Here is a 12,067-nt window from a genome sequence, read left to right on the forward strand (position 1 = left end):
ATGATTGTTACTATTATCTTGTCATTACTAGACTTATCTGTGGTCTGTAAGGTAACTTTAAATGATATTATATTCATGTGTGACACCGCGTCTTTATGAGATTGTAATCATGAGTGGTGTCACTCACCCATACAGGCGGTGTCGGCCTTCCAGAGGACGGGGACTCCCTCCCTCTCGCAGGCTCGGCTGTAGGCGATGAAGGACTCACAGTAGCAGTTTTTATGGACCGGACACTCACACATGTCTGTCACACACGACCTACAGAGAGCAGGACGATAAATGATACACTTTATTGGACATGGGTGGGTTGTTGTGTCGTCTTTCCATTCTTCAGGTTCATGCCTAGAACCAAATAAATGAACATTTTCAGAACATTTATTACATCTCAGTGTCAGAGTGAGACTCTGTTCTCTGACCTGTAGAAAGGGGCGAAGTCAATCACACGGTGGCACTTCTGAAACTCCCACGACTTTATCTTCTGGCACTCCCGGTGGGCGCGGAACTTGACTTTGACGCTGCCGGGGCACAGGAAGGAGGCCGGACGTCGAGGCGGATGCTGCTGGGAGCAAACCTCGTTCCCCTCGACTCGCCACGACTCGGCAAACTCGTCCACGTCGAACTTGAAGTGGCCGTCGCCTCCCATGGTGTCGTCGCGCTTGTGGCCGTTGTAGTTGCCGCAAAGGCCGCAGAGGCGTCCACGCAGGTGGGGGGCAGCCACGACCTCCACGAAACTGTCACCGTCCCACGTGATCTCCAGACCTGCAGGACGAGGTGGAGGCAGGAAGACAAAGACTGATGATCATTTCTTCAGACAACAGGGTGCTGCAGGGCTGACGTATTTTTTGTAGGCCAACCCGGAAGTCAAGCCAGTGGGATTTTTCCATTGGATTTTGGATAATTGCAGAAAATAAGATCTGTGGCAAACAAACATTTATAATACTTACAGCAAGATAATCTCCACAAATGAACACAACTTTTATGATTTTTGAAGCTTAAATGCAATCGACAGAAGTAAAAGTCTAACATTCGCACCATCACTAAGCTAAAGGCGGACTAGTGTTCTGCAAGGTGATGTTTAGTTGTCTCATTTAGCCTTCTTTTTGAAGATGCGTAAAAGCCTCAAAATTCATGAGTGGGATATTTACTGACGTATTTCATGTCGTAGAACAAAACGTTAAAATCTCTTCAGCTTGTGTTAACCACAGACCTTATTTCAGGCATCTAACTAAAAACCAATTAAAAAAACCCACTGACATCCAGAGGAGGGAACTGGAAGTGCTAAAATGCCAACCAATTTCTGGGTTTTAGGACTCATTCCTGTAGCACTCTATACTTCTCTACCCAACAAACCAAACAGAGGTAAATGCATTTTGTGTGTTTAATAGGTCAAAGATCCAGTCAGTCTTTTTCGAAATATGGATACGTCTTAAAAAATGCAGCATGAAACCCCATTCTTGACGTTTTATGGTTTTGGTCTTGAACCTTTTAGTCTGCAAAGTAATCTTAAAGGTGCAGTGTGTAGGATTTGGCGGCATCTAGTGGCGAGTTTGCAGATTGCAACCAACTTAAAATTTTCCCGTGTGCCATGTGTGAAGGACAACTACGGTGGCCGACGCAAAAACGAGAATGGCCCTGTTTAGAACCAGTGTTTGGTTTGTCCGTTCTGGGCTACTGTAGAAACATGGCGGACTCCGTGAAGAGGACCTGATCCCTATGTAGATATAAATGACTCATTCTAAGGTAACAAAAACACAACAATTCTTATTTTCAGGTGATTATAAACTAAAGAAAACATACAAATTAATATCATATTCAATTTCTGCCAATAGATCCCCCTAAATGCTACACACTGTTCCTTTAACTCAAGGGCCATTTACTAGCTTTTTCCACCATAGCTTTCAACCACACAATGACCCTTTGGCTCAGTTCTTAAAGACAGATGCTGTTAATAATTATATATTTTCAGTTTTTAATTGAAATAAATTCATACATTGATAAACAAAAAAAAAATGATCACATTTGTAGTTATATTATACATTTAAACACTCAAAGTACACACTCGAAATTATAGTTTATCTCTATGACTTGTAATAATCCATGTAAAAGTCTAAAATGTAAAAATGTTAAACAAAGCTGCTGAGGTTTTTATACTAGAGAAATGAAATGGCCTCCTAAAGAGAGTGTTGTGTGCTGACCTGCGATGGTGGTGAGTTTGAGCAGGTATCCGTCCAGGTCGATGTGCACCCCGGGGCCGTGGTAGGGCAGGGCGATGCGGGTGCCGTTCCTTCGGACCGTCAGGTGCTGGTGGAGGCTGAGGATCAAAGCTCCCAGTCTCACCTCAACAGACTGAGTCCAGGAGAAGGAACGAGTCCGCCGGGCGTCGTTCTTCACCAACACCTAGTAAACACATAGAGCTCCCTTCAATTCTTTGATTTGTTGATTTGAATAGAAGTACATTTTGGGAATATTGATATCAGTTTCATGACATAAACCTAAACTCCCGTCCTACCATGAAGCTGGAGTCTGGCCCGTTGATGTTGTTTCCTTGTCCTCCAGAGGGGACGCTGCCGCAATCACGAGTCAGTACGTACTGACAGGTTCCCTGAAAGTTAAAGGTCCTGCCGTCGAAGGTGTTGTAGTGAGGGTCGCCAAACACCGTACATACACCCGGCTCTGCAGAGGGACAGAGAGAAAAAATAAAGATGGAGAAAGAACGACTAAAAGAAAGAGACATATAGGTTATGGAAAAATAGCTACCGTTTGAACTTAAAATACCAGCAGTGTCTGTCGTCCCCGGAGAGCAAGACACAATCCACAATGCAATGCGAATTATAAAATGATACGTGTTGATGATAGATGGTGAAATATGAGGCTCTAATGTGACTCCCTAAGAAGTGGATCTGGTAAAATATCTGCTATATAAACTGAACTGAATTCTACATTATGAAGAAGCGAGGTTTATGGAGTCTTTGTAGTCCTGAAATGGTGCAATTACAGCCATTTCTGTTGATTCTTGCGGTAGGACGTAGCCAAAGTGAAATGACCCGAGGGCAAACCACAGTCTGGACTCAAGTTCATGGGAAATGCTCAGCTCAAGCTACCGAGGACTGAGATTTGTTTTCATCGCTTTCAAGAAGGAGGATTCATAGATTTGATTTACCTTACTAAATATCACTCAATACAAATAATCAATACCTCATTTCACAGCCGCATCAAAACACAACAAAAACTTTATTTGGGTTATTTTAGCGTTTGTGAATACTCTGCAAAGGAGAAAGCTGGAGGGTTTAGAAGGACTTACTCACTTTCAGTGCAAACTGGACAGCAGCCGGTCCTGTTCAGGATCTTATTCTGCAAGAGACGAGGCATAGAAGCACTTAGACACATTCAGAAAAGATGGCAGGAAATGTTTGACAGAATGCAGACTGACAGTGAGAAACATCACAGGCAAGACCACACGGAGAAGATTTGAAGAAACTACAGAAACTGACAGTTATAAGAAAATACATCTGAAAACTTTTGCAGTTAAAAGAAAAACTTTCAAGGGACATCAGCATATAAAAAGAAGATGCATATCATCTATCTTACAGTTAATGTTCCATTGACTATCTGAATCTGATTACAGTCATGTTATCAGTAGTTTTTGCTGTGGCTTCTTCATAATGTGTTTGAATTTGAGATTGTGTAGCACAGAGAGAGCATACATGTTTTGGTGGTGGGAGGAAACCGGAGAGCCCACGCGAACATGGGGAGAACATGTAAACTCCAAAGGCCCTTCCAAGACAGGTGATGTTTTCAAATTCAAAATCTGAGTTAAGAGCTAAAAAGTCAACATCAACCAGGTTCCTGGAGACGTCCTGGTAATAAACGGTTAAACCGACACAACTTTTTTCCACATCACTTTGTTGGCAGAGGTAACGATTCGCTTTTCAGGATGTCAATCAAACAGGTGGAACAGAAAGGAAATGAAAGATAGAAAGAGAAGAAAAGTTCCCATTTTGACAAGTTCACAGTCGAACCAGGACGACCACAAAGACACCAATACTCCAACTTCAACCACTGAGCTCTGTCTGTGTAACAGGAAACTCTGTGTGTGTGTGTGTGTGTGTGTGTGTGTGTGTGTGTGTGTGCGCGTGCGTGTGTGTGTGTGTGTACAGTATGTTTCAACTTCCATCAGAAGTGCAGATCAGAGGACTCTTTCACACACTTAGTTTTTTTTGCCTCAGGGAAGCCCTTCATTCGCGCAAACACACACTCTTTTTTCCTGTCTCTCACACACACACACACACACACACACACACAGACACGCACACACACAAATGCGCGCATGCACATGCACTACTCGTCTGTCATCACATACAGACGTTCTCTGTACACTCAATACAAACTCCAGAGTCCTAACCTCTGCACAAAGGGCAATCTCTCTCTTTGAAGAGGGCTGCCTTTTGACAAACTGAGGACACACACACACTCTCTTTCTCTCGCTCTAACACACACACGCACGCACGCACGCACGCACGCACGCACGCACGCACGCACGCACGCACGCACGCACGCACGCACGCACGCACACACACACACACACACACACACACACACACACACACACACACACACACACACACACACACACACACACACACACACAGAGTGACAGATATTGGTTTTCAGGGGGCCTAAATATAGGGAACCTCTTCTTTGCTGTCACTCAAACGTCACACAGACAAAAGGCTGTACGGAGACACACTGTCTCCAAAGAGACGCACACACTCTGCCGACCTGCCGCTGACCGCAGGATGACGGCATGGGAGAGTGTGTGTGTGTGTGTGTTTAGAAGGTTGAGGTGGGCTGTGGTGACCTCTGTGAGAGAGACGAGTCCCACTCATGATAACTTGGGACAGGTGTGTGAGTTTATATGCTATAACCTCGCAACGTCCCCTCCACGCATCAATGTAGAGGTAACATTGAATATGTTTACATGCACACTAATATTCCACTATTATTCAGAATATGACAATATTCTGATAGGGGTCATGTAAACAGCATATTCTGTTTGGGTATTCTGAATTCGGCCTTATTCTGAATGGAGCAATTTCTGATTAATACATGTGGGATATGCTGATAGGTTCAGGATTTAGGAGCATTCTTTGGACATGTATACAGCACATTCACAATAAGCATCTCAGTTGTTTTTTTTTGGTAGTATGCGACACACGGCCTCATGTCTGTTTACAGCCAGCTCTGTGCGTTGTACACAAACCGGCTAGCGAACAGATTGCAGAGATGCATGTCTCTGTTCAACGTGGTGGCATGAGAGGAAAAACTAAGTTTTTTTCAACCTGCTAGCGAACATTACAAATAAACATCTGGGATTTGTTTCGTGAGCTATGATACAGTATCTCACACATAATGTCATGAATGAGCAAGTATTAACACATGCAAACAAAATCTAACATGACAATCTGTGTAGCGACTCCAGCGTGCCATCCTTTTCTCCCACTTCGTCATTATGACATGAATGCAACATTAAAGTTGCATAAAAAAGCACAGCTGTCTTAAACAGCCTTTAATTATCAAAAATATCACATGTGCCTATTTCAAAGTGCTGCTCCCGCAGTGTGAGAAAGATTGTTAACATCTGAAGTCAACAACCAGACTGTTGTACTATACTACAGTAAATCAGCAGCATGCAGTGAGTGAAACTTTGTCTTTTCACTTGAGACAGACCACCTACATCACCCAGCAGTCGCCTGTTCTGACCACAAACGACAGGTGAGGGCTTGTTGTAACCGGTGGAAGCGTGTGAACTTGGACTAACGCTGACATCGGCTTTGACTGCGTGACCGCCAGCGGCCGTCGGTATGCGAGGAATCCACTCCATCACCCGCCGGCCGACAGATGACCCCCAAGCGACCTCTGCGACAGGTGAACACAGCCCAAACCTTCCTCTTGCCAGAAGTTGCCAGAGCGTTTGACAGCTAACGCCACGCTCCAGCTGCTCATTAGATCACTAATGTTCTATTGTAGAGGAGAAACCTCCCTGTTATAGAAAAGTGACAGACACCGATCCCCTGCAGGAAAGTAAATCTAACTCATAAATCTGACATAAATCTATCATATCTCCTAATAACAAGCATCAAACTGACTTGAATTGCACAAGGAAAAGGTGAAACGTTTATGGCCGCTCCGCCAGTAAATCAAGGATGTATCGCCGTTTTGAGGCGTCACGCATGTGAAGAGAAAATGATGGTTAGTCATGGGCTGTAAAGTGTGAGTGTCAGACAGATGAGACGGAGAGAGGAAAACAGATAAAGTGGAGTGACGGAGACAGAGTCGGTGGCTGTCGTCGATAACTTTGATACCATGATGTAAACCCTGCAAACAGGACGTAAGCTGGTGATTGGCCGGTGGGTCTGTCACTCACCGAGGGGCAGGTGGTGATTGGTACACACTGTTTGGGCCGACACTCGATGCTTCCTTTAACGCAGGCACAGAGAGTGCAGTTAACTGACGACCACATGTCTCCTTCCTGCAGGAGACAAGAAACACACCATCAGAATACATCCAGACATAGATACACCAAACTATCATCCATCCATCCATCCATCCATCCATCTCCCCATAAACTATTCACCCAGTACTCCATCCACAATCTATTCATTTGTCTGTTTATCCATGCATCCGTCCATTTTTCATACTTTTATCTGTCCATCCATTCATCCATCTATATGTCTGTCTATCTACATAGACCACATGTTAATTCATCCATCCATGCATCTGTCCATTCTTCTCTCCTTCTCTTCATCCCTCAGGTGTCCACTCTGCTTTCTCACCCTGTAGATCTTGTTCCGGACTCTGCAGTACTTCACCTCCTCCACCTTCACATAGGACAGACACTCCTCGCAGCACTGGTCGCCTTGGCAACTCCCCGGTCGAGAGCACCGCCTCGAGCACACCACCGTGGAATCCTGGGAAGAAGAAAATCGAAAGGATCAGATGTAGCGGTTATCATCTGCTAGAGTTTGTGTCTACAATGGGGTTGTGGAATAAACTTTAGATAATTGATTTATTGCTGTGATGGTGGTAGGGGAGGACTGGAGGACATCCGGGCCGGTACCTTGCAGGTGCAGGTGGTGCAGTTGTCGTGTATGAAGGACGTGCCGTTCTCGTAAACTTCGCTGTGGAACAGACAGCTTCCTAAAGACAGATCAAATACCTTCCTCTGACCTGACGGAGGAGGAGAGAGTCAAAAATAAGAAACAAAAAAACTCACAATAATGTTGGTGACTTTTTTCAGGTCATTTAGTTTGCACAAGTATTTGCAAGTCAATGTAAAGTTAATATAAGGAGGTGGATGAAGTCAGTAGAGAAGGAATGATCTACAATGTCCTAAATGTCTGCAGGTTTTCACCAACGCAGCTTAAAGAAATGCTTTAAAGGCTGTTATACTACTATCATTTAAATTATATTCTATCGACAGTAATTGGAAGGTGATTACTGGTCTTTACCGAGACATCTGGGACAACACTGTCCAGGCGGGGTGTGGCTGAGATGGGCGGGGCAGGAAAGGACAGGACACGCCTCCCTCATGCAGAGAGTCCGCCCTCCCTGGAACAAAAACACAACACCATTTAATTCACATGTGATGGTCCTTCATGCAGTGACTTCTCCCTTTCTACACACACATTACTCTGGTTGATAAAGGTATAGTTTGATTAAGGTGTTTTATTTATTTGCTAATGATCAATGTTTAACATGTTTTGAAGCTTGTTTTGTGGCTTATGTGGAAATCTAATAATAACCAAAAATAAGAGAGAAAAACAGATTGCACTGGTGTTTATTGACTCAACATGAATGAATTTAACTTTAAACTGCAACCATTTGTTTGTATAAACATTTCTGCAGCCAGTTCATTGCATCACCTTTCTGGTTTATGTGAAACATTAAAAAGACCTGAAGATTACATTTCAACTTTAATTCCTGGACAAAATATTTAGCTGTTTATTTTACTCTTTTCCTGCAAAATTAAAACAGTTAACACATTAACACTGGAAAACTCACTAACGGGTAATAAACTAATTTCCCATTGCGAGTATGCCGTGTCATTGCACTGGGCTTTCTGTTTGTTTTTTTGCTGGTGTGTCACGTATGACGTCGCGTATACGCCGGCCGGCACTGGAAGCATGGTTATTAAACAGTGAAAATGTTATGGTGGTTAATTATTTTTTTATATATATCTGGTACTTATTCAGTCTCGCTTTCAAATTCTCAAATTAGACTTGGTGATTGTTGGAACAGTGGAAAGACTAACAAAGACGGTTTTGATTAGTTTTAGTCGTCTGACTGGAGTCTGGTGGTTTTGAGGAGAGCATATTAATTAAATGTTTTGTGTGTTAATAAATTATAATAATAGTCCAAATCCCTGTTGATTTTATTTATTATATATTCACTTCAACGTGCGTCACATAGCATCACACCGGAAAAGGGGCGAAAATTAGCGTGTCCACTCGGGTGTCATGTTTCCATCACTGCCGGATGGATCATTCATCGGAGCTGGAGCCGATAAATACCCGAGACTACTGCAGATGTTCGTGTTTTTTTTGTCCAGTGGGAAAGGTGCTTTAATGTGCATGTAAACACACTGAAAATGAATAACGGTATAATCATTAGTAAATATAAAATATAGTGTGTAGTCCTATTCCTTTTTCATATGAATAACTTATTTTCATTCAAAGAAACAGATTAGGAATTAACAATATAACAAATTTCTAAACCTAAGTAAATGCACACTATTTTTGTGTCAGCAAGGCCAAACTATTACACCTCTGTATGTGTGTACAGTGCATGTGTTAACAAGCCTACAGGTCGCCCCAACTAGGTGCAAGCACATTAATGCTGCAATGTGTTTATGGACGTACCTGTAGGGTTTGTTTGTCTAATGGGGGAGGGAGGGAGGGAGGGAGCGAGGGAGGGAGGGAGGGAGGGAGGGAGGGAAGAGGAGGAAGGGAGGAAGAGGAGAAAAAAAATTAGGAAGAGGATGTTGATCCAACCAAAACTTTGTGACTCCCAGGAGAATCCAAAACTAACTTATTTAGAGGACAGAGGCCCCGCTCACAAACACTCACACACTGTAAACACAAGGGGGTGTGTGTGTGTGTGTGTGTGTGTGTGTACTCACAGTGCAGGTGCACTTGATGCAGGGTTTGCCTTCAGGACTGAACTCCTCCTTCTCTTTGTACAGGCGACCCTCAAAGATACAACCTGCAGGAGGAGAGGTTACATACAACATTTCATATTTCAAAATTATTTGTTTATACTGTTTTATTTTGAATTTATCCAGTTTGATGAATCTCTATAAGGTCACTAAAAACACCGAAATACACAATTTAATGCGTCAGGACTCAAAACTGGCACATTTTGAGGTGAAATATGACTTTGGTCAAATGTTAACAATATTTAAACCTTGTGAAAAAAAGTAAATAAATAAAAAACGAAGGTGAAATTATTTATAACCTGCAGAGCTGAGGGGTTGACATTGAATTTAATTCTAAATACCATCTTCTACCAGTACTCACCAGGGCAGGTGGGGCAGCACTTCTTGGGGTGGATTTTGGGGTTCTTGCAGTGGACGACACACCGTACGTCCGCCTCAGTGATGACACCTTCCTGTCACAACCAGCAGGGAAATCATGTCTTCAGTTTGTATGTTTATCTTGACGGTTATTATGACTTTGATGCCTCTCATCTGTCCTTCCTCCATGTTTTCTGTCCTACCATTCTCTCCATTTTGGTCCTCCATCTCTTTCAGTTCCCCCTACTTCCTCACTTCCATTTTTCCTACTGCTCCTTCTTACCGTTTCTTACCTCAACTCCTTCCTTCCGTTCCTCGTCCCCTCCTTGCTTCAATGTTAATTTCTGTCTTTTCTTCTTTTGATGCATCCCTCTTTTCACATTTTCCTTATCTTCTTACCCATGTTTCTTTCCTTCTCTCTTAATTGGCTACTCCCTCCTTTTCCCTTTTCCTTTTTCCCTTTTCTACCTCCTTTTTTGTTCTATTTCCCTTCCTTTGCTTCCTTTCCTTCCTTCCATCTCTTTGTTTGTTCCTTACTTCCCTGCCTCTTTCCTTCCCTGTTGCCTTTTGTTCCTAATTCCTTCCTTCCTTCCTTCCTTTCACCTCCCAAACCTTCGTCTTCCCTCTCGTATCTCTACCTTCCTCTAACAACAGGATGTTTGTGTTTGTGTTCAGATCCGATGTCAGAGTTTCCCACATGACGACTGAGCTGAAACAACACTGTCTGCTCGCTTCACCTCTCATTTGCTGACAGTCAGCGTGGCCAGGCTGGATTCAAACACACACACACACACACACACACACACACACACACACACACACACACACACCCCTACACACCTGACAGCGTCTGGTTATGCAGGGTTTGGTGGAGCTGGTCCAGGATACTGAGCTGTTATAAGATCGTCCATCCAACATGCAACCTGAGAGACAGGAAGAGAGATAGAGAGGTACAGCCATAAACATGTTGTTTTCTTCATTTTTCAAACAGCATAATACACAGAATTGACCTCTGTCTCTGTCAAGTCAAAATTAAGTCCTCATACTTAAAGCTAGGGTTTGGTAATGTTCTTCAAAAACATCTTTTGTTATAATTATTGAAATTCTCATTACATCCTGACAGAAATCAATAAATCCAACCCACAAAATTACGTTCCCATACAACTAAACTACATTCTCAATTACGTTTTGAGGGAAATGCATTTTCTCCCGGATTGCGGTCTCAGTTATAAACAGTTTTAAACAGTTTTAAACACGTGATTAACGTTGTAAAATGACAAACAAAATAAAAAACGCATCAGCACAACTTAATTAGGTTTAGGCAACAAAACTACTTGGTTAGTTTTAGGAAAAAACATCATGTCTTGGCTTAAATGACTATGTTTCACACGGGACATGAACAGCGTTCTCCTCGTTATTATACCACGTCATTTTCAATATCACCTGCTCTGCATGTCGCTCGTTGTACTCCCGCAGAATGGGCTGGGTTTTTCAGATGGATAATTTTTAAGATCTAGTGTACTCTTGCTATTTTCTAAAGGTTACCAACCCTAGCTTTAAGTCAGACTCAAGTCCAAGGTCTCAAGTCTATACAGCTCTGTGAGGAATGTTTAGGAACTGCCCAGTAACTCCACACCACTGACCCGTCCACTCAGCGCTAAATGAATAGCCTATTCATTTCATCCCATTTACAGTAAGTGGTCTCAGATCAATGTTTAACTTTCCATACAATGAAACCTGATCACAACCATTGATCTGCTTTCCTCAGAAGAAACCAAACCCCTCTGATACTGGATCACTGCAGAAAAGATCAGATGAGATGGCAGGAGATTCCACTGAGACTCATTCCTGTTCATACACTCAGTCCTCACTAACGCAGATTGATATGACAACACATCTTCTGTCCTCTGGTTCGTTCTCCATCACCGATAAGGAAGCTTCAAGAAAAATATTGATGCCTTATTTAAACTAGAAGGGCACTCGGAGAGTGCAGACCTCCGCCAAGGCCAAATGCCCTATCTCACAATGTTAACGAAAGTGAAAAATAATGTGTGTATACGCCCTGTTGATGGGATCCGCTCCAAAATGTAATGAGTTCTTACTTGGCTCATGCTACACCCTTCCCCCAAGTTTCATGACAATTGGACCAGTATTTTTTCTGTAATCCTGCTGACCAACAGACAAACTGAACCGGAAACATAACCTCCTTGGCAGTGGAAATTAATTAATCAATTAAATATTGTATATACTACATCATTTTTTATTGTCTATTTTGAACACACTTCAAGCCAAGTATAACTCAGTACTCTTACATAATATAAACTGTATAATTAAGGCAGTTTAAAAGCAAATTGTTCCCAATAAACTGATCCAGTCTGGCTGTGAGTCTCTTTAACTGCGTGTATGATTTCATGAAAGTGAGAAAACAGTGATATGACATGTACTGTGGCAGTCGGGGTGTTTTCCAAAGCAAAGACACAGAGGGGTCCTAAATTA

The 12,067-nt window shown here is 42.7% G+C and overlaps 1 protein-coding gene across 1 annotated transcript in view; it reads right to left on the bottom strand.

Annotated features, from left to right (window-relative positions):
- The window catches only part of bmper (BMP binding endothelial regulator), a 37,937-nt gene that overhangs the window by 5,463 nt on the left and 20,407 nt on the right, over positions 1-12,067 (bottom strand). Inside the window, exons 4-15 of the mRNA XM_074652977.1 lie at positions 10,412-10,494; positions 9,576-9,666; positions 9,179-9,261; positions 7,509-7,608; positions 7,118-7,227; positions 6,834-6,968; positions 6,425-6,529; positions 3,306-3,351; positions 2,510-2,673; positions 2,196-2,397; positions 417-759; positions 128-258 (exon numbers count right to left, since the gene is read on the bottom strand). Coding sequence (XP_074509078.1) covers positions 128-258; positions 417-759; positions 2,196-2,397; positions 2,510-2,673; positions 3,306-3,351; positions 6,425-6,529; positions 6,834-6,968; positions 7,118-7,227; positions 7,509-7,608; positions 9,179-9,261; positions 9,576-9,666; positions 10,412-10,494 — 1,593 coding nt within the window. The remainder of the gene's footprint in view (positions 1-127; positions 259-416; positions 760-2,195; positions 2,398-2,509; positions 2,674-3,305; positions 3,352-6,424; positions 6,530-6,833; positions 6,969-7,117; positions 7,228-7,508; positions 7,609-9,178; positions 9,262-9,575; positions 9,667-10,411; positions 10,495-12,067) is intronic.

Source organism: Sebastes fasciatus, chromosome 12 (genome assembly GCF_043250625.1).
Source record: "Sebastes fasciatus isolate fSebFas1 chromosome 12, fSebFas1.pri, whole genome shotgun sequence".
NCBI lineage: Eukaryota > Metazoa > Chordata > Actinopteri > Perciformes > Sebastidae > Sebastes > Sebastes fasciatus.